General features: G+C 37.7%; 1 protein-coding gene across 4 annotated transcripts in view; it reads right to left on the reverse strand.

Moving 5' to 3' along the window:
- The window catches only part of LRBA (LPS responsive beige-like anchor protein), a 633,639-nt gene that overhangs the window by 338,818 nt on the left and 270,787 nt on the right, over positions 1–24,034 (reverse strand). For all 4 annotated transcript variants that reach the window (XM_040967344.1, XM_040967342.1, XM_040967341.1 and 1 more), the window contains one exon: positions 2,693–2,859. In XM_040967344.1, coding sequence (XP_040823278.1) covers positions 2,693–2,859 — 167 coding nt within the window. The remainder of the gene's footprint in view (positions 1–2,692; positions 2,860–24,034) is intronic.

A 24,034-nucleotide genomic window follows, 5' to 3' on the forward strand; every position in this document is an offset into this window, starting at 1 on the left:
TGGCTACAAGCAAATTATGTGGATTCCAAAAGAGGGTCAAAATAAAAAAAAATGCCACAAATGAAATTTCTAAATATTCTAATATGATTGAATTAAAAGACAAAATGCTACTGTGATTCTTCAGATAAGATGCAAAAAAATTACACTTAAAATGATTTAATCCTCTTTACCAGAATTTTGCTCATTGTGCATATTTCTTTTAACAGGCTTCTGAAAGTTAAATGCATTACAACTACAATATGACTCTGATTTCTCCCTAATGCCATTTATGTTTGCTAAAATTATGCTAAGTAAAGAACAAAGTACACTGTGTTATTCCCATTTATTCCACTCACGCCCATCATTTGCAAGCTGATTATGCGAGCCTCATACAAGGGAAATCAAAGAAGAGTTAACCACTTTCAAAGAATGGTGAACCAGTATAGATTTTGTCAAGTGTATTTTCTTACACAGCTACTTAAGAAGGAGCAGCAAGTTCTGCAAATTCACTGTACTGGGGAGTAACATTGAAAAGGACCACTGCAAAAAGGCATGAGAGAGAAACCAGGTATTCTAAGTAATAATTTTGAATGTGACGCAGAATTGCACATAACGACAAAGAAATGTCGGCATGAAAGCCATGTGCTGTACTATATGCTTTTTAAAACATCTAAGTTGTGAGATTTATAGAGAGAAAAATACTAGTTCAGTAATATTGATTTTTGTTTTTGATGACACATCCTGTGCTATTTGAATTAAAAGTGCATACATCACAAATCTGAGTTTGACAGCTACTTTCACCTGGAATGAAAAGTATGAAAATGTTTTATTGTTTGAATTTTCAGAAATATCAAAATTTCTGAGGAAATTTAATTGCTCCTGGCTATATAATAATTAATATTGTTGAACAACTTTATAAGAGAAACACTAATTATTTCTATATAAATATATTTCAAAGTGGAATTTGCTTCTCAACATACTTCATTACAGCAAAATGATGTCAGAAAAACAACAGCTTTACTTTGATAGCATAGGTACACTAGGTTACACCAAAGCATAGCTTTTATCACAGAAAATCCTGATCTCATAAAAATTACCCATAAAACACTTGGCCTAAGTTACCTAAAGGTACTTTATATGTTAAAACTCCTTCTATGTGAAAAATTAAAAAAAAAAAACTAAAAATACAACAAAAATAATAATGAGAATTCAAAAGCTTCATGGAAAATGGAATTTATTTTCATGTAAAATTTTCCAAATTCAGGCACCTTTCATGTACATTATGAAGACTCAAGTATGCACAGATTTCTTTAAAATGTTGTACTAAAATAAGGTCAAGTCTTATCTCCACTTTCCATGGATCTTTAAGAGGCCTTCATTTTGGGCCTGGCAGCGTGGCCTAGTGGCTAAAGTCCTCGCCTTGAATGCACCAGGATCCCATATGGGCACCGGTTCTAATCCTGGTAGCTCCACTTCCCATCCAGCTCCCTGCTTGTGGGTTGGGAAAGCAGTTGAGGACGGCCCAAAGCTTTGGGATGCTGCAAGCGCGTGGGAGACCCGGAAGAGGTTCTTGGTTCCTGGCTTTGGATCAGCTCAGCACTGGCCCTTGCACTCACTTGGGGAGTAAATCATCAGATGGAAGATCTTCCTCTCTGTCTCTGTATATCCGACTTTGTAATAAAAATAAATAAATCTTAAAAAAAAAAAAGAAAAAGATTCCTTCATTTTTGTATTATAATCCATTCTTCTAATTAAGAACCCAATCTATTCAGTACCTCATCTACTGACATCAAATGACATATGATCTGCAACAGTACGCATGAAATGTACAACCCTCACATGCTTGATACAACCCTCCTACACATTCAGGACTATTCCATGTGGCAAAGTGAAGGCACCCGCCATGGCCACGGTCACTCTCACTGGGAATCACTGAAACAGGTTGAACACAAATACATGTGTGCTAGCTTTACTCTGCGCTTTTGTACTCAAGTCTTTGACCTTTGACTCCTTTCTCTGAATATAAAAAAAAATGTTTTAAAAAATTATACCCTCAGAAATGGAATTCATTAGTACTGGTACTAAGCATCATGAAAAATATCTACACTAGCTTATGCGTGTAAAACACTCTTACAATTAATTTTCAGCTCCACATTTCTTGCTTACCTTTCAAAAATTAAAATTATTTTGTTTCCCTGCAAATTTTCTAACCTAGGTTTTAATACCTGCTACAGAAAAATACTGACAACATAAGTGTGAGCTAATCTCAGTCACCTAATAGCCATGTGATGCACTATTTTTATCCTCCAGAAAAAGCTGTACATATATTAAGGAGTTAAATCTTAATGTATTCTAGTGATAGAACACATTTTTCTCAACCTTGTTCGAGGACACTGTGTTTTAAAATTTAAATATTGTGTATAGAAATTCCCCTTTATAAGTTGCACAATTACTAAGCTTCCAGTACCCACTTCCCTTGACATGACACCTCAGATGAATAAATAGATAAGAGCTAATAGTGTTTTAGAAGTGGTGGAGTGAGATATCTACAAAGACCCAGAATCGCTCTTACATTGGCTTTCTCCTTCACTTTCAATTCACTGTAGACAATAAAATTTAAAATTAAATTACTCTGTGGCTATCTCCAAAGCCATTCAGTAACACCAAAGCCATCTTATAAAGATCCAGCTATCTCCTACGGGCACCCCTTTACCTCACTGCAGAGTTTCCCCAGGCTCCATGCTTGTCTGTAAGAATGTTGATAATCTTCTGGATGAGTTGAGTTGCTGTCACATGGTCACGATATTTAGCTGCTCTTATCAAATGATCACACATCTTCTCTTCTTCTCGCTTGTCTGCAGAATATTGGGCACACAGCGACTTGGAGAGAATAAAAGAAATACGAATTAATGGTATAAGCATACAAAAAACATGACTGCATCAGCACAGAATTTTTAGCATGAACCAAACCAATCAAACTTTGATAACTACTTTTAAGTTCTTCATTAACCTAACTTACCAGGATCTAATAGTCTATTATCCGAGTACATTATCCTCCCCAAATTTACTTTTAAGAAGTCAAACATAAGATACATTCAGAAATGGTTAGCATGAAAGCAGAGCTCTGAGCAATGCAGAGCAGTCCTTCAAGGAAGGTGCCCTGGCCCAGCATTCCAAGGAGCCCAAGGGAAGCTGGAAAGGAAGTGAGTTAGGGCAACTGACAAGTGGGAGATGCAGATAAAGGCTGCCTCTTTTCTTCTACGGAATTATGTTATGGGAGTTAGATTTTACTTATACTGCAGTGGGAAACGGGAAAATTTTAAGCAGTGGAGAGGTGCAACTAATTTACATATTAAATAGAGAGTTGACAATTTTGAAAATATCATAGTAAACAGTCAAGATGTAAAACCACTGCAGAAACCCAGAAAAGAAATAACAGTAGCTTACAATTAAAAAAACATTAACTAGTTCTCCACAATTCAGAAAACAAAAGATTCCTCTTTTAAATTCAAGCTCTACAAGGCCAAGTGGCAGAAATGGAACCCAAAGGGAGAGTATCTGAAATGCAGACGAGGCTCAGGTATCATTCAAGCCTACTAAATAAGCATGCAGAATTTAGTAAGACTCCCAGGAGATTGATATATAAAGTTTGAAAGCTGTGTCATCAATTATGTCACCCTCTCACCACTCCCCAAAAAACCACTCACAGGATTCTTTAGCAGTGATAAAATACAATGCAACTGGTAGTCTTCAAACTGCTTTCTGGTTTTCTTCTGAAAGTCAGATTCTTGTGGATTTATGTTTATGACATTACAATGAATGCACCGTTTATAAGATATAAACTTGATCCTTTTATCCACTGACGAGTTTACTTGATTCCTGCCTTTAATTCTGAAGCCTAAATTCACAAACACACATGCATACATACACATATTCCTGATCACAGTCACACAGAAGCTCACATGTAGACTAATTTGATGTTACAACAAATATTATGTGCTTACACACTATAAACATGCTGGCGGCCTGCCTCTTTCGCCATCTTCCAGTCTGGATAGATTGCTGTCAGACAAGGCCCAAAACACAGCCCCACCCAGCCAACAAAGGAGTCTCCTGGCTATGCCACATCTCTCAGGACAATGCCCACACCCACAGACAACAGGGCTGATGCCATCCGCGCTTCGGGTAGAAGGTTCAGCTTGCCTGCTGACTGGAAGAGAGGAAGTACTTAATGTCAGAACCCTGGAAGTGTTTCCGTCCCATCAAGGAAGCTGATCTGAAAACCAAAACCAAAAGGGAGAACTACGAGAAACGGAAAATTAAACTTTTCTTCCATATGGAATGAAGAACTACTGAATCAAATCTCCAAGTCCCACTACCTTTAGATTTCCCTCAAGAATTCTTCCCAGACTTTTGATGAAAAGTGAACTTCCATCCACTATATTCTAGTGTGAATTGGGTTTTCTACTCACTACACCAAACGCAGATGCTCAGATACGGGGACATGCCACACAACCAACTGCCTTCAGGACTACTAAAGAAGACACTTTTTTTTAAGGTTTTATTATTTTTATTGCAAAGTTGGATATATAGAGAGAGGAGGAGAGACAGAGAGGAAGATCTTCCATTTGCTGATTCACTCCCCAACTGACTGTAATGGCCGGTGCTGAGCCGATCCGAAGCCAGGAGCCAGGAACTTCCTCCAGGTCTCCCACACGGGTACAGGGTCCCAAGGCTTTGGGCTGTCCTTCTCTGCTTTCCCAGGCCACAAGCAGGGAGCTGGAAGGGAAGTGGAGCAGCTAGGATACAAACCCATGCTTAAATGGGATGCTGGCTCTTGAAGGCAGAGGATTAGCCAGGTGAGCCATTCTGCCTGTCCCTTCACTCACTTCTGATCCTTCTCCCTACAGCAGAATATAGTCCAAGCCCTTGGGTCCTGAGAGCCATGTGGGAGACCCAGAAGCAGCTCTCTGCTCCTGGCTTCAGTATGTGATAGCCCCACTTGTGGCAGCCATTTGGGGAGAGAAACAGCTGGTGGGAGATAGTTCTCACTCTGTTCCTCCCTTTCTCTGTAACTATTTTTCAAATAAATAAAATTAATTTTTTTTTAAAAAAAGCATGATGGGATATGATTTTTTTTCTTGAAAAACTGTCAGATTACAGGTAATCTTAGAAAACTGAGAATCCTGGAGTACAAGCTACAAGGGATGTGCACTGGCAAACCATTTTATATAAATATGTATATCTTTACATCCATTTATACATATGTATATTTCTCCACTGATGTGGAGAAAATAATTCATGTTCAATATCAGTCTCATTTTCACTGAGGGCAAACGTCAACCTCTATATTAGAGTATCACAAGAAGTTCACAGAAAACTAAACCTTAAAAAAATGTATGGGCCTGGTGCAGTAGCCTAGCAGCTGAAGCCCATCCCTTGAACGCACTGGGATCCCATATCGCCGCCAGTTCTGATCCTGGCGGCCTTGCTTCCTATCCTGCTTCACATCTAGCTCCCTACTTGTGCCTGGGAAAGCAGTAGAGGACAGTCCAAAAGCCTTGGGACCATGCACCCGCATGGGAGACCTAGAAGAAGCTCCTGGCTCCTGGCTTCAGATCAGCTCAGCTCTGGCTATTATGGCCACTTGGGGAGTGAATCAGCGGATGAAAGACCTTCCTCTCTGTCTCTCCTCTCTGCATATCTGACTTTGCAATAAAAAATAGACAAATCTTTAAAAATAAATAATTTTTTTAAAGCATGGATTTTCAAGATTTGTTTATCAAAATAAATATATATTTAATTCAATTTTCCATAAACTTTTGAAGTCCCTTTATAAACAATAAAAAAAAGTTTGAGCCAAAAAATGAAACAACACAAAACACACCACCCACATGCGTAGGCAGCACAGTGGCACTGCATGTTAATCTTCACCCTGTGGTGATGGCATCCTATATGGGGACCAGATTATGTTCCAGCTGCTCTACTTCCCATCCTGCTCTCTGCCTAAGAAAGCAGAGGAGGATGACCCAAAGTCTTGGGACCCTATGGCGATATGGGAAACACAGAAGTAGCTCAGGGCTCCTGGCTCTAGATCAGCTCAGCTCTGGCCATTGTGGCCATTTGGGGAGTGACCAGCAAATGGAAGATGTTCTATCTGACCTCTCTGTAAAATCTTTCAAATAAATCTCAAAGCAAAATGAGAGTTCAGTTTCTCAAAAAAAAAAAAAAAATTTTCAGCAATGAAAATGTTTATGAAATCCTAAGAAATCATTTCATTATAATAAATTAACATATTTGGCATTTCAGAAATGTATTCAAAGACTAAAAATATCATTAAATCAGTTATTCCATAATAAGCTCAATAATACACTGAAAAACACTGCACAAAGTAGAAGACGGACATCTGCAGAGCATCACATTTCCAGCATTCTCTACTGTGATGAGAAAAAAATTCAAGTTATACATAAAATTCAGGAAATTACTAGTCTGTGTAATTTCCCAAAAAATATTTTTCAAAACGTTTTAATATTTGTAGTAGACAAAAAGATAATTGAATAACCTATTGTGTCTATCTTTTAAAAACAGTAGAACATTTAATTTTATACAATACTACTTTATAAGCATTTGATGAGCTATTAAAACTTTCCTGGAAAGGCATAATTCTAAAAACATGAGCTCAAGGTAAGCCGAACAGTGAAATGGTTTAAAGCGTTCTTTAATGGATCCTCCTTTACAATTTGACCAGCAACTTTTCATATCTGACATAAAATCTATAGATATAAATCACATTAAAGGACTATTCTTTCCTGATTATCAATCTCTGTCTCTTTGGAGAACATTAGAGTCACATTTGACCTTAAAACATGATAAAGGGAAAGCAAACAAGAATGTTTCATAAAGATATAATGAACTTGGATTTATTTTTTAAGATATTACTTTAATGTAATTTGAAGATGATCTTATTAAAAACCACCAATAAATTCTATGTATGATATCCGGATGAGCATTACTTGCTTCAAGATCAAATGCAAGCTGCTTTCACTGGTACACATATCTGCATGTGAATATGTACTTGGGAAGGAGTTGACGATTCCATGATATATAAACAAAGAATGTCACTTATCAATAAATAATGAGACCTAAATTTCATTCAACTTTATTTTAGGCAGAAAATGTTATAATTTCATCAACTTTTTAATTTTCTTGTGTTTTTCATTATTTAATTAATGTGATTAGCAGAGAGATGGTGGAGGAGGAGAATGGAAAGGGAAAGAGAAAAAAAAAAGACTCCATCCATTGGTTCACTCTCCAGTAGTTCCAGGAAGTTAAACTGGGTGTCAGGAAATTCAGTAGAAGTCTCTGAGGTGAGGATAGAAACCCCACTGCCTACTGCCTCACTGCTGCTTCCCTGCATCTGCAGTGCCAAAAGCTGCAATCAGGAGCTGGACTGGACACTTAACCCACCCACCCTAACGTGAGATGTGTTACAGCAAGCGTCCTCACAGCTAGGCTACATGCCTACCCTGCTTTGCTAAGCAGCATATAATCTAAGTCATAAAACATCTCAATAGGGTCACGAAGCATCTGACTCTAGAAAGGAATGAAGGGATCTGTAATGAACAATTCAACCAGATTTGATTATCGCTACCTATGTTTGATCACTGCCATTCCAGGAAAAAGAAGATAAAAGCAAAGTAATTCAGACTGTAATTCAAATGCTGTTTTGGCTCTTTAAATGTAAATGAAGGAACAGAGACAGATCTCTGTTGAATCTAGCCTAGGTTTCATGGCTCTACCAAATAGTACTGAAAGCTTTTTTGGCCAGAAAGATCAGGAAATTAAGTTGATTCCTCTGGTTTCCTTTTCTTATCAACTTAATCATCTTCCTTGGGGATCAAAATTTTTCTTTTGGTTACTCCTCATCAGGAAAGGCAAGTATTTTTCAAGGTTTTGTCACAAGTCCCTTGACCTTTCATCACACCTGCCTAGACATACTCAGATTATTTGCTATATTCCAGAAAGCCGTAAAACCTTTCTGAAGAGCCAGGAGATGTACTATAGCTTTTAAAAATATATCTACTAAAAAAGCAATGGCTAGAATTTGTAGAAACTACAAGAGTTGAAAAAGATATACAGAGAGAGAGAGACTCAGAAACACAGAAATACATTAGACTCTTTCATTGAATATGTACAATGAAACAATACTACAGAATGTTCAAAATGATGGGCAATCAAACATTCCTCTCTAAACAGCTTTTGGAACACAGATGAAATCCTACAGACAGAACAAGCTGTAATTAGCTACAACACTGTTCAAAGGGAAACTTTACAGCTTTAAATATTATAGTAAAAGAGATTGCTAAAATCAATAATACAAAATTCTAGGTAAAATCAATGACACAAACGTTCATGGAAATCAAAGAAAAATTAAATCAATAGGAAAAGAGGACTTAATAAATATTTTTAAAAAATAAGCCATAGAGAAAAATCTATAAACAAAACACCTCAGAGAAAAATCTATAAAAACCAGGAGCCAGTTGTTTGACAACTCTAACAAAATTAGCATTTATCTAATCAGAATGTTCAAGAACAAAAGAGTTTAAAATAGACAGTTCACAATGGTACACAAATAGCTAAGAATTCAGAAAATGCTTAGCTAGTAAGAAGACAAATTCAGAAAATCACATAAGCCATCACTGTAGACATACCCATAAAAAGTGGTCCGATTTAGAGAGGAAAATACTACCCATTAGTACAGAAAACGAACAATGATTAACCTTCTGATTTATCTCATTGGTTGGAATTTAAAATAAGCAACTAGGGGTTAGTGGGGCTGCAGTCAGCTATTCTTCTGCCTGTGACCTAGGCATCTCATAAGGGGACCACTTAGAGTTCCAGTACCTCCATCCAGGATTCAGCTCCCTGCCTGGGAAAGCAGTGGAGACAAGCCCCAAGACCTTGGGCTCCTGCACCTGCATGAGAGACCCAGGCTAAAAGGTCCTGGCTACCAGGTTCAAACTGGCCCAGTTCTGGCCATTTGCAGCCATCTGGAGTGTGCACCAGCAGAGGGCAAATCTCTCTCTGGTCTTTCCTCTCTTTCCTACTCTGCCTTTCCAGTAAAATAAAAAAATCTCCAAGAAAAATGACAACTAATTTAGAGTCCAATCTGTCAGTTTCCAACCTTAAACATGCATTTTATTTATACTCACATCATCATCCAGCAATTTCATTCCTAGCTTTTCCCCAAAAATAAATAAGAAAATTATTTCCATAAAAAATTTCATGAAAATTAATATTAACTCCAGGTATAAGAAGCAAATGCTACAAATCATTCAACAGCTGATTCAGTGGATTGGATCCAATGGAGTCAATGGATGCATGAATAAAGTAATACTCCTTGGCAATACAAAGACAAGACACAGTTGAGACATTTGCGTCTGGTGTTCAATTCCCAGCTCCAACTTCTAACTCTAATTTTCTGCCAGTGCAGACCCTGGGTAACAGTGGTGATGGATCAAGTAATTAAGTTCCTGCCACACACATGGGAGTCAGGAATTTTAGTTCTGGCTTCTCAAATTCCCCCAGGACTACCCCCCAGCTGTTCTGGGCATTTGGGGAATCTTTTTCTGAATTTTGCCCCATCTCTCTATGCCTCTTATACAAATTAAAAAAAAGAAGAAGAAGACAAGCTAAAAGTCAAAAACTGATCAAAGAAATTACAGGGCAAGAAGAGATACATGTAAGTGATAAAAGAAAAAGAAAATGAGTCATTCCATAATATTCAGAACAGTAGGCCAAATAAGGGGTTGTGATTGCAAAGGCAAAGGAACTAGAACAAACTCTATTGTAACAAAGTATTGAGAAGAGGGGATAGATTGATGCTGCTAAGCACTGTTTTTAGAGGTAACTTCCCTGGATTATACAGTGTATGAGAAAGATTATGAAGCAAATTTTATCTTTGTATATTATTAGAACATAAAAATTAATTCCAATTAAATTTCATGAGCCTAAAAAAACTCAAAATATGATATAACATTCTAACTTAGCAATGTGTGTTAAATAATTTAAGACCTTTAAAAGATCTTAAAAAAGAAGTTGGAGTGATGCCAAGCTGCGTATTAGAATGACATGAGATGCAAAGCAAGTTCTCCGTTTCACATCCTCCCAGTATGGCCACTTACTGGGAACAGAGTTAGTCACGATCTAGAGTAAGATGCCACTCCTATAGAAATGAGATTATACTATACATTACCCCATACAGGACATACGGTCCTACCCTCTTTATTTTACATGGTCACACAGAAAACAATACAGTGTTAGCTAACTAAACATCGCTTCTTGTTAAGAACATGTTAAAGGGTACTACTTCTCAATGTGTCTCAAGATCACAGAATTACCTCTCTCATGGATGCCATTTAGAAGTGAAATCAACCAGGATCCAGACAATGAAGAAGTTTCTTAATGCTTAACCTTGTGCTTGACCCTTTATCTCAGAACTAAAGCCTTGTCTTTATTATTTCTTTTTATTTTTCACTGCTATCTACAGACACTTGGAAAGATTCAGAGGAATAAAAACCTGCAAAACCTCAACAGCAGACAAAAGTCAACCAATGACAATGCATGACAGCCACCTTTTAATTCTGGAGTGATTTCTCTGTCATGCAATGTCTCAAAGTATTGATTTCTCCCAGCATGAAAGAGCGAAAGCCAGAGACAGATGCAGCAGCAGCCTCTTCCTCACCCTCCAGTAACAGCATTCAAGGTTAACACAGGCAGAGCACTTACCCAAGGATCTCTTCATGTGCTCCTGTTTTAACAGACTGGAGGTGCGGTGTTATGTTCTGCAAACTGCAGTCCTCAGCCAATATTTTTAAATGATTTGCAGATTAATATAGGTTCTGATTTTTTTACTCTAGGGCTTTAATAATAGTAGTAAAAGGCTTTATGCCATATTTGAAAAATAAGCCAACACAGTAAGAAAGAAGCTGTACTTTTCATTTCTGTGAAAAATCCATATTTGGTATTGTGCCTTTACATATCATTATTTTGTGAAAATATTTATTCTGATAAAAACTATAGAATTCCCAGGTAAGTTCCAAAGCACTTTCCAAAAGCTGAGTCCTCCAATAATCCCTGTATATGTCAAATATTTGCCCGTGAGTGGTATTTGTATTCAATAAAATTAACATGGACCTTAACAATGGATAATGTAGAATCCAATCAATATTGATAAATCATGCCATGAGATACACTACATCCTTACATAAGAGACAGCAGCAGGGGCACAGACATATAGTTGCAAAGCTTTACCTCCTCACCCTTCAGTTGTTGCTAATCTCCAAAAGAGCCGGATTATCTTAAGCAAATCCTATCATCTTTTAATTCAACCAAGCTAGCTTGCCAGATTCTTAAAAGGATGTAAAAATAGTGTTTCTTACTTAAATTAGTAGTTCCTTTATAAAATGATTATGATCTTCCTTTCTCAAATTATTAACCATTCTTAAATATGTTACAATTGAGTGATTTTATATTTAAATTTCACACAAAATACTTCATAATAAAAAGAAAAAAATAGAATTGTCTGAAAACCATAATTAACGCTGTAGTTAAAGAGCAAAAACTCCAGGGCAAGAGAACTTGAACTTTGAGGTACTGTTTTTAAGCTATCTGCACTGAAGGACCAGTTTGCGCTTCTCTCTTTTGAAAACACAGCGGGGACTGTTGGCACTGCCAGCTAGCCAGGCTGCTCCACACTCACCTCTTCGTGTACCACTAACAATCTGGTAAGCTGACTGAACTGAAGCCCTTAAAAAAGGAAGTGAGAGGAAACTATTTATATCAATTCAAGTACTGTCATCTTGTTTTGTACAATAACATACTGGCTTTGTAAAGTAACAATTGCAGCATTTAATTTTCTATTCGAATTGTAACAAATGAGGATCCTATGAAATATACTATGCAGAATGTTTAACCTTTCCTTTCGAGAGGCACCTCACCCCCAGCCCTCTCACAGAAGCTTTCCTTTCTCCCTCTTCTTTCCACATGCACCTGCTCATCTCACAAATCAAATTCCTTTGCAACCAATTCCTGGCTATTTATTTCTATACAAAGCTGAAGAAAGAATTTATTGAGCTTTGTCAGTAACCTGTTTTCCTATCAGGTTATGGTGACACAAAACCTATAATCAACCATCTCTCCAATAAATAACAAAATAATCAATGCAAAATTCATATCAAGAAAGAAACATGGAAGACAAGTGTACATTAAGCATGGGCAAACAAATATCCAGAGGAAAAGGCTCACAACATTCTTAACTTTTTTTTTTATTTTTAAAGATTTATTTTTATGATTTTTTTTATTGGAAAGGCGGATATACAGAGAGGAGAGACAGAGAGGAAGATCTTCCATCGATGATTCACTCCCCAAGTGAGCACAACGGCCGATGCTATGCCGATCCCAAGCCAGGAGCCTCTTCCAGGTCTCCCACGCGGGTGCAGGGTCCCAAAGCTTTGGGCCATCCTCAACTGCTTTCCCGGGCCACAGGCAGGGAGCTGGAAGGGGAGTGGGACTGCCGGGATTAGAACCGGCGCCCATATGGGATCCCGGGCGTGCTAGGTGAGGACCTTAACCACTTGGCCACCGTGCCGGGCCCAACATTCTTAACTTTTAAAAAGTTATCCTCCAGGTGGGCCTTCTGGTGTAGTAGGTTACACCTTCACCTGGGATGCCTGGTCCAGCTTCCTGCTGAGGTGTTTGGTCTCGGCCTATAATGGCCCAGCCACCCAGACTGAAGACCAAGATGGACGTCCTGGCTTCTGGCTTCCATGTCCTGAAGTTCCAGCTACTTCAGACAATGGAGCATTGACCAAGAAAATGGAAAAACTCTCTGGCACTCTTTCAAATGAAGCTATCCCTGACTTTCCCCACACCTCTCTTAAGGTTTTAAGAAGAAAAGTGATTCAGCCCGGCGTGGTAGCCTAGCAGCTAAATTCATCGCCTTGCACACACTGAGATCCCTTACAGGCACCTGCTCTAATCACGGCAGCCCTGCTTCCCATCCAGCTCCCTGCTTGTGATCGGGGAAAGCAGTCAAGGACAGCCCAACACCTTGGGACCCTGCACCCATGTGGGAGCTCCTGGCTCCTGGCATTGGAGCAGCCACCTCTGGCTATTGCAGCAGAGTGAGTGAATCAGCAAACGGATCTTCTTTTCTGTCTCTCCTCCTCTCTATATATCTGACTTTTCAATAATAAACAAATCTTTTTTAAAAAAAGACAAGTGATTCAAACTAACAGGTAAATGAACATCAAGGGGAAAAATGGAAGGATAACACAGAATCAGAAGAGAAATGAACACAATAAAAGCAGAAACATATAGGGAAACTTCCTTACAAAATAATATGCTCTGCCTGTTTTTTCGACTCCATGGTGCTGCAATTTTGTTGTTGTTGTTCTAATTTATACCGGTTGTGGACTTTATTTCATGGCTTCTCATTTAAGGAAATGTATAGTGATGCAGTAACAGAGACTACTACATTCAGATGTGAGGATACAATGCAATATGCATCTCGGCTTCCAAATCAAAGATGGACTCCCAATGAAACTGTTAGAAATGTACAGACAATGGGATGCTGGACTGTCTGACACTGTGTGTACCAGTAATGTTGGGGAACACTTAAATAATAGACTGATGGAATCATGACTCCTTATGAAGGACTAGACTATTTTAACAACATAGGGAAAATCAGGGGTGAGATTTTTTTGGGAGGGGATCCCAGACTCTATGAATCTGTACCATAAAATTCGAAAATTCAAAACAAAAATTTTAAAAATATATGCCCTGTTTTATACTTATAAAACTACTTAAAAAATTTTAATAACCCAATGCATTATAACACTTTATTTCTGCCACTATTTACACATTAAATGAAAGAAAAAATGCAAAAATCAGTTCAGTAATTAAAATAATAAACTCTGAAATAGACGAAGGTGGAAAGTAAGTTTGCTATACAATTAACCTTCACATAGCTCCAACTTATTTGCATTCTAGCAATTTCATATGCGCATAAGAATAAACATAAAATATTATTAAGAAAGATCAACAGAAATAGAAAAATATGGAACCAAGATTTGCATATTTTAAATTATCTTCTAAAAATATATATGTACATAATCACATGGAAGAGAATCAAATAAGTAATATCACTATTTTGCTACACATGTTTTAGACTAGAATAAACAGAATTTTCACACTTAGGGGTAGACTGGTGATCTTTAAGACCTAAATGTTATAAAGAAATCAAGTGTCCTGTTTGACAATACAGTGTTAATCAGTGGCAAAATCAGGACTGAATCCCAGTGGCCATACACCCCAAGGCCTTTTTGATTATACATGACAGCTAGCAAAAAACAATTTTACCATTCATGTGCAATATATTTCAAATTAATGTTCTTAAATCTCATAAAAGCTACGATGCAATGACCAACACAGCAAAAGGCAAATGGACTATAGGATGCTTAAAGGAATTTTCATTCTTCATATCCAAAAACACGTCTTAACTCTTGGAAAATCTCAGTACTATTCAAGGTCCATATCTGAATCATCAAATTGTAAGTTCAGTGCATGATTTTAATGAACTTCTCTGTCTTCATATGTGTGTGTGTGTGTATGTATACATTTAAATGCTTTTTCGGAAAAAACAGTCACATACTTGAAAACAATTTAAGAGAAAATGGTTACCAATTTTCTTACTTTTTGCCTCTACTAGGTTCTAAATGGACAGTAATTATGAACAACAAAATTTCTTACTATTTAAGAATCTAGAAACTCACATAAAAAAACATTCATCATAGTTATGTTAGCTTAATACAGAAATCTTTATTAAACTTCTGGAAAAGTCTAACGCTTTTTTTCTAAGGCTACATTCTACATGTTGAAATCAAAACAACCCAACTGTGTTATAATGCAGATAATCTAAGATTTGTTGCTCTGAGTAGAGAACAGCACATTTTTAAAAAATTTTAATTTATTTTTTATTGGAAAGCCAGAATTACAGAGAGAAGGAGAGACAGAGAGAAAGATCTCCTGTCTGCTGGTTCATTCCTCAAGCAGCCACAACGGCCAAGACTGAGTTGATGGGAGCCAGGTGCTTCTTCCAGGTCAAGCAGGGAGCTGGATGGACAGTGGGGCCATGGGGACATGAACTGGCACCCAATATGAGATCTTAGAGCATGCATGCTGAGGATGTTAGCCATTAGGCTATCACACCGGGCCTAAGATTAGTGAATTACAAAACAATTTAAGAATTACAAATAATTCTTACAAGATGTTCAAAATAATAATATAATCTAGACTTTGAAAATATGGTTTTAACAACAAAAAAGACAGTGCGTAAAGGTCGCCTATTATAATAGCCTCCTTATAAGTCTTAATTTGCCATGAATATTTTAAATATTTATATGAAGGCAGAGAGACAAAGATGGACACATCTCTCAAACAACAGCTTGCTCCCAAAATGCCTGCAAAGCCAGGTCAGCGTCAGACTGAAGCCAGGAGACCGGAATTCAATCTGGATCTATCATATGGGGCTCAGGGATTAAGTATTTAACCTGTCCTTTGCTGCCTTGCAGGTTACACATGAACGAGAAGCTAGAATGGAAAGGGGAGCTTGGGCTTCAACTCAGGTACTCCAAAATGGCAACTGGGATTGTACTGCCATGCCAACCAGCTGCCACAAAAGGTCAGCCTTCAACAAATGACTATGCCTCCATGGCTGTAATAAGAGAATGATGCATGAAAGCTAGGTAGATTTTTACATAAGAGGCTCTCAGGCCAGAATCCACAAAGTATTCAAAATAACATGCACACTTTTATGGTTGTATTTGTGGTGAATTTCTGAAGGTCAGATCCTCACAAGGGACCTTACAACAACAACAACAAGGGCCAGGGAGAACTATTCATTTTATTGCTTAGAGCAAGATATAGTTCCTGTCTGCTGTTTCATTCATTAATGGCTAGGCCGAGCTAGCCCACAGCCAGAAGCCGGGAACTCAATTCAATCTTCCAAATAGGTAACAAATTCCCAATCATGTGGGTTATGACCACATTTCTTTGAGAATCTGTATAAACAGGAAATTGGATTCAGGATCTTGTGCCAACAATCAAATTCTAATATGGGACAGAATATGGGTATTTTAAATTCCAGATCAATGTCCATCCTAAATTCAAGAACTACTGTCTCAAAGTATACACTATATTACATATGCATACAGTACATATTCAGAAAAGATGAAATGTGATGAGCCAAAATATTGTCTTGTAAAGCACTGCAGGCAAAAGATATTGGAGAAGTCTTACTTTTTTTTATATAATACTAAAGTTAATGGTAACCTTTTTCTTCCTTCATTCTCTTCGTTAAGTTTTCTCAAGCTTAAAAACATCATTGAGCTACAGAAAAGGAGCCAGTGATGTCAGCCATTTTTTTCTTAAGAAAATTTACCAGTTTAACCTTCTGGAAAGCAGCAATTTCCTATATTTTTGGTTTAATTTATTTAATAATTTAAACTAATAAAAATACATTGGAGCTACATAAATTATAGATATGTAGTAGTTATTACATAGCTATAATCAAATCAATTTTAAATGATATTAAACAAACAGCATAAATATCACTGATATATGCTGTGGGGATTATTTAAAGTGAAAGAATATATAACTTGCAATGAATTGATAAGCAGTAGATTGGAATGCCCTGTTAAAATGGCATGAAACAATGAAAAAAGTATTCTATTCAGCTGACTTATTCAGGAGTGGCAATACAAAACTTCATGATGACTTAAACTCATTTTCACAAACTAAGGTTTCAGGATTGCCTTCATATATAGAACATTAAGTCATTAAATCATTTCATAGAATATGATTCTGTATGGGGAAAATGGCTTGCTAGGGTACTGTAATAACTGAAATCGTTAATTATAATTTTAAAAACTATAAATGCACACAAAGTGATGACTCCTACTACATGTACTGAAGGAATGAAAATCACACTGAAGTTTAAAAACAGAAAATTGGAGGAAGGATATGCCACAGACTTTGAGTGGCTCCCTTAAGTCCTACATCTTTTTACTAAAAGCTCTGGATTTTATTTTATTTTATTTTATGTAAGATTTACTTTAAGTAATTGAAAGATAGAGTTCCAGAGAAAAAGGGAGAGATGTAGAGACAAAGAGACCTTTTATTCACAGTTTATTCCCCAGATGGCTGCAATGGCTGCCATTTCAGAAACACCATCCAAGTCTCCCACACACTTAGCCCATCTTCCATTGCTTTCCTACGCAAATTAGCAAAGTGCTGGAGCAGACTTGAACCTGTTCTCAGGTGGGATGCCAGCATCACAGTTATTTTAACCTGCTATGATACAGCATCTGCTTCAACCTCTGGATTTTGCTTCGTTTTATTTAATTTACATTTAATTTTGTATTTTTTTTAACAGATTCAGTAGTTCCTAGATACAATTCTAAGAATGTAAGGATGTTTGCTCTCCTCCCTGTTCCCTCCACTACCTTCTAGATTTAAAAAATGTGTTTATTTCTTCATTCATTCATTCATTCATTCATTCATTATTTAGAGGGCAAAGTGACAGAGAGAGAGAAGGAGATATGTTGTCCATCTGCTATTTTACTTGGCAAATGACTGCATGAGCCCAGGTGGGACTCGGTCTGAAGCCAAGAGCCAGGAATGCTACCAGTGTGCCATGTGGGTGGCAGGAGCTCAAGTACTGAGGCCATCATGAGACGCCTTCCCAGGAGCCTTAGGAGGCAGAAGGATCAGAAGCAGAGCTGTCAGCCTCACTACTGGTACTCTGCTACAGGACACCAGCAAGGCAAGTGGCAGATTTTCCCACTGTGCAACGCCAGCACCAAATCTCAGGATTTTTTTTTTTTAACACTGTTGGTGCCACCTAGAACAAAAAGGTGCTGTTTTTTTCTCCTCTCAAATTCACATTATTTTGATTTTACAAAAATAGTAAAAGGCTTAACAGACAAAAATGATGAGTTTAGGGTGGAAAGGAGGAGAGGGAGAGAGAAAAATATGTTCTATCCACTGGTTCAATTCCCAAATATCTGCAATGGCCAGAACTGAGTGGATCTGAAACAAGGAGACACTTCCCAGTGCCAAAACATAACACAGAGCCTACTATACCATGATACCACTCCTCTGAATTCACATTTTAGACAAAGTGTATAGAAGTTGCTAGGAAAACACCCAGATAGAGAAATATAGCAGAATTTTACAAATGTGAAACTATAGATAAAGTATACAATAAAGTAAACTGCATAAAAGGTGAATTCATCAAACCTTTAAAAGGATAATTCAAGGGCCAGAAACAGAAGCTTAGTGGCTAAATCTTTGCCTGCATCTGCTAGGATCCCATGTGGGCACCGGGTCATGTGCCAGCTGCTTAACTTCCCCAACTCCCTGCTTGAGACCTGGGAAGGCAGTAGAAGACGGCCCAAAGCTTTGGGACCTTTTCTACTTTGGAGACTCGGAAAAACCTCCGGCTCCTGGCTTAGGATTAGCTCAGCTCTGGTCATTGCAGCTACTTGGGAAGTGAACCAATGGACCAAAGATCTTTCTCTTTGTTATCTTCTTCTCTGTATATCTGCCCTTCCATTAAGGAAAATGGCCACAACTTCCTGAGCTGAGCTGATACGAAATCAAGAGCCAGGAGCTTCTTCCAGGTCTCCTACACCAGTACAATGTCACAAGGCATTGGGACATACTCAACTATTTTCCCAGGCCACAAACAAGGAGCTGGATGGGAAGTGGAGCAGCTGGGATAGAAACCAGCACCCATGTGGGATCTTGGCACCTGTAAGGTGAGGATTTAGCCACTAGGCTATTGCTCTGTGCCCAACTCAAACCTTGTATTGTCATTAGCTTGGGGACACTGAAAAACCTACACAAAACTCAGGAACATGAAAAAAGATGTCTATAATAATTTTTTCAGTTTTACCCTGGTGAATCAGCTAACTGAATCAGACAGGAAAGAGCAGCCAGAACAACAAAAGTTAGGAAAAGGTAAATCTATCAATAACTGCAGATAATACAACTGCATATCAGCAATGCTCAAGAGAACCAAATGAAAACACATTATTGAATCAGACAAGCTCAATCTAACATTAGATAAACAAAATTAACTATAGGAATCCTGGATAAAATTTCAAGGGGCAAAGAGAACAAGGACTATAACCCTGTCGACCTTTAGTAGACATCGCGAAGTATCAAAACTTATAACAGATTGCCACCAAGCCATGAAATATATACATACTCATGGGAGAAAAGAGAATTCTGGAAAAAGACCCAAAAACATGCAGGCATTCAGAGTATGATAATAGCATGTCAGAGCAGATGAGAAAACTTAGATTATATAGTACAGTAGAGAGAAAACTTGATAGACATGTAGAATAAGCTGGACTCATAACACAAATATAAATTTTGAATAAATATTTATATGTAAGACAATAAAATACAGAAACACTAGAAGAAACAGGGATGTTCCTTTGTATGTGTGTGTTTGTGCATGTGTGTTTTAAGACTTACTTATTTTAAAGGCAAAGTTAGAGATGGGTTGGAGGGGACAGAGAGACAGACAGCAGAACAGATACAGAGAGATCTCCTGTCAGCTGGTTCACTCTCAAATGGTCACAACAGCAGGGCTGGGCCATGCGAAAACCATGAGCCAGGAGCCTCTTCCAGGTCTCCCACATGATACAGGTTTCAAGTACTTGGGCCATCTTCCACCGCTTTCCCGGTTGCATTAGCAGTGAGCTGGATTGGGAGTAGAGCAGCAGGGAGTGGAACTAGTACCCATATAGGATACTAGCACAGCAGGTAGCTGCTTTAACCACCACAACACAAAGCAGGATCCTATTCACAGCTTACTAATGGAACAACAACAACAACAACAAAAAATTCAAAAATCAATAAAAAGTTTAAAAAGCAAGAAGAGAACATAATTGGCAATATGAGTTCATGTACGTAGAGAAACCCTGTAAAAATTCTTACAGCATCAACAATAGCTTCTGGTGAGGAAAGTCATCTAAGAAGTTAGAAGGGAGTTTGTTGGTTGTTTGCTGTTTTGTTTATGGTATGCGCTTTCTTGTAAATTTTTATGTTAAATGACCTCTCGAAGAAAGTAATATGTAGTTTGAAATTTGAAAAATATTTAATTTCCCAAAGAGATGTCTTACATTATGCTGATACAACAAGATTATTAAAGCAGCACAAAGAAGTCTGAAGTACCAAGGGGACAGTCTTCTGAAAGATGTATATTTTAGATAAAAGGAGTAATAAATGGAACAGGACATGAAACTAGAAGTAGAAGCATGAAAATTAAAGCAGTAATCAGAAAAACACCAGGTGAGAAAGTCAAAAATCAAAAAAGAAACATTTCACAGTCGCAGGTTTTGTCATCACGGTCAAACACTGCAGGGATCCAGAAAGAAGAGGAATAAGGAATTGTGCATAGTATGATTAGGGTGTCATGACCAATATTCAAGAGAGCAATTTCAATCCCTTTATCCTAGGATTGAACATGAAGAGAAAAAAAAAAAGCCAGACTATGAGACGCTGAAAAATAGGAAGAAGCCGGAAAATAAAGACACTATTTTAGAAAAACAAAAGTCTAGAAGGACTAGGTGAGCGTGAAAGCAGATGCTGGGAGCTGTGGCAGCATTTAGGCAAGGTTAGCAGGCCTCTGCAGCTGCTCATTGTCGGCAGCACAGATCACGTCATCAGAGGCATTACAACAGACATGCGCAAAGCAGGAAAGTCAGGACCCCTCGCACATTAAACAACGCTCTCGTTCAACATATCCTGTGTTTTGAAAGGAAACTGGACAGTAGCATATAATTAGGAAAATTACTAACATTATCAAAAGATGATGAATCGCTGACTATCTTGTACTTCATAAAGGTCTGGAGCTGAAAGTTCACAGTGTTCTGGAAACAGGTACCAAGACACCTTTCATGAGCAACAGAGGTGCATCATCTAAGGATCTTTTTCACATTAAGAATCCTATTAGAAAGAAAACACTAAAAGGTAATTGAATTCCCCTCGGTTATCTTCATCTCTGTCAGCTCCTGCTACAATAACTTACTCTCCGGAGCAGAGATAATTCAATTCTGTCCAGCAAGCATATGTTATGAATCTCCAAAGCAAACTTGTCTAAATCATTCTGGTCTTCTATCAAGGTTGGCTGTGGATATGAACTCTGACAGAAAGCAAACAAATTTATTTTTATCTTTTCAATAATTCACTTCTTCGGGCTTTGATAGAAGAAATCGTGAGATAAATATAAGGTCTGCACTTATTCTCACATTATAAAATAAAACTGAAAGATTTTGACACCTTAAATATAAGACTTAATGAATCTTCTTATTAAGCATCAAGAAAATTAGATTAATTAATAGAAGAACTGGTAGAGTTCTAGGGATATCAACTGTTTATATTATTATCTCTAACGGGTGGAGCTCAGGTAAAAAAATACTATTAATTAGATCTTGTTTACCATGATCTCACAATATACTATTCCAACTATTTCATCATTGTGGTAAAACATGCATTAGAAAATAAAACATAAGAAAATTCAGTTTTTTAAAATCTGTGGTTCATCTACCATATGGAATACTATTCAGCTATTTTTAAAAATTGAAATACAATTGTTTATAGTCAGATGGGCCAAACTGGAGACCATTATGCCAAGGGAAATGAGCCAATCCCAAAACATCAGATATCATATGTTTCTCCTAATGTAAGATAATATGATGTCAAATCTAAGGATTTTCCTGTGAATTCTACCTTATTGCACTTCCTAATTATTTGTACCTTTGTAATAAGACCACGTGATGTAATCCATTAATCAATCATCCATAGAGACTGACTGCTTATAATCACCTGAGATCGTCAATGTCCCTTTTATCACTGTTATTGCTACTGCCCGTAACAAAGATCTGGTCCTTACTGTACTCTCCTCAGTGCCACATGGGACACACGCTGCATTTATTCCTACGTGGAGATGCTGGACACTCTTTTTCACCTAGTGTCACATTGATTTCTTTGTTCTATGTTCGTCAACTTCATGTGAATGAAGGTTTACTATTTTTTTTCTTTTATTTCCAGCCCCCCTCATGGTAGACTGTACTCAAGAGGATGCATAATGGAAATGCAGCAGAAATTAACATGTTCATACGTGGAAGCAGAGAGAAGTATGTCCTCATACACACACGCCAAGGATGGACTCACAGCGATACGGCTAATAATCCCCCACATTGCTGGCAGACACCTGAGTGGCAGTATGGTGGGCTTATGAAAATTCACGAAAGACACCCATTGTGAGACTGGAGGGGAGAAGTGTGGGGAGGGGGGAGGAATCTAAGGGAGGGGGAAAGGAGACCCCAGTGCTCATTAAACGGTGTCATAAAACAAGAAAACAATAAAAATAAAATAGATTATTAGCACATTTGAAAAGTATAAACAAAACAACAGTTCTTACAGGGAAGTGTATTTCTTATTTATACTCAGAACCAGCTGGAATCCATAATAGAAATGTAAGTTAACAAATGGTACCAGAAGTCCTATGAGTTCAATTTAAATTAGACTCTACATCACACTATCATTACTTAATGCACACGAATTCAAATAGTTAAAGAAAACAATCCTTTTCCTCCAGATCCTTTTCCTTAAATATAGTTGAATTTCTCCTCATTTGGCAACACAGCACTATTTGGACTGAAGAACGAAAGCTGTAACGTGAACATCATCAATCATGGAAACTGGAGATACTATTATGACCTATTATTCTTGAAAGTAATAAATTTAATTCTACCATCACCCTTTAAATTTTAACTGACAAAAACAATTGTACATATTTATCACACAAGGTGATGTTCTGACACACTTTCACATTGTGTAATAATCAAATTCAGGTAAATTGTGTATCTATCATTTCAAATACATTTCAAATACATTTCCTCTTGGCCAAAGTCCTCTCTTCGAGCTATATCCAAACACATAATGATTTACTACACTCTGCTCTGCAGCAGGGCACCAGAACTCCTTCCTCTTAACTTTGGACCAAACCACCAACATTCTCCCCTTCGATCATGCCCCTAGAGCGTCGGATAACCACTGTTTCTACCTCTTAGATTCCACACATAAATGAGATCATATGGCATTTGTCTCTTGGAGTCTGGCTTACATCATACAACATAATGTCTGCTAGTTTCACACATGTTAATCAAAAGTGACAGAATTCCCTCCTTTTCTACTGAATATATTCCATTGCATAGATAGAATACATTTATTAAATCTATTCATCCATTGATGCACAACGTAGGTTGTTTCCATGTGTTAGTTACTGCTAACAGTGCTGCAGTGGACAGGGGAGAGCAGACATTTCTTCAGTATACTGACTGAAACAGTGTGATAGAGCACAGAACAGTCCCATATTTGTTCTTTGTGAGGAATCATCGTATAATTTTTCCAAAAAGGCTGCACTTCTTGCAAAAAATGGTTATTTTTCCTCTTTTTAATAACAGCCAATCTAATAGAAGGGACATGACATTGGGTCTTTAGTTTGCATTTCTATTATTTTGAACATTATCTCACGTAACTGTTGCCCATGTTTGCTTACACACACACACACACACACACACACACACACGAGAGGCAAAGACAGAGAGAGGAAGAGAGTGCATCCCTCAAAGGGTTCACTCTCCAAATGTCTGGAATGGAGCCAATCTAGATCTCATACTACAGGCGTTTGTCACCTCCTTCTCCCACATTGTGCGCAGCAGGAAACTGGGACTGAGGGTCAGGCCGAACTTGAACTCAGGCACTCCGATATGAACACAGCTGTCCCAGCCAGGTGACTGAACTACTGCGCAAACATCCGGACACCCTTTAGTCACACTTTTTCTTACTATTGAGTTGACTGAGTTCTGAGTATTATGCTGGCTATTATTTCCACATTTTATGGATAAATTGCAAG

Source organism: Ochotona curzoniae, unplaced genomic scaffold, assembly GCF_017591425.1.
Source record: "Ochotona curzoniae isolate NIBS_2020 unplaced genomic scaffold, NIBS_Ocur_1.0 scaffold_4506, whole genome shotgun sequence".
NCBI classification, from domain to species: Eukaryota; Metazoa; Chordata; class Mammalia; order Lagomorpha; family Ochotonidae; genus Ochotona; species Ochotona curzoniae.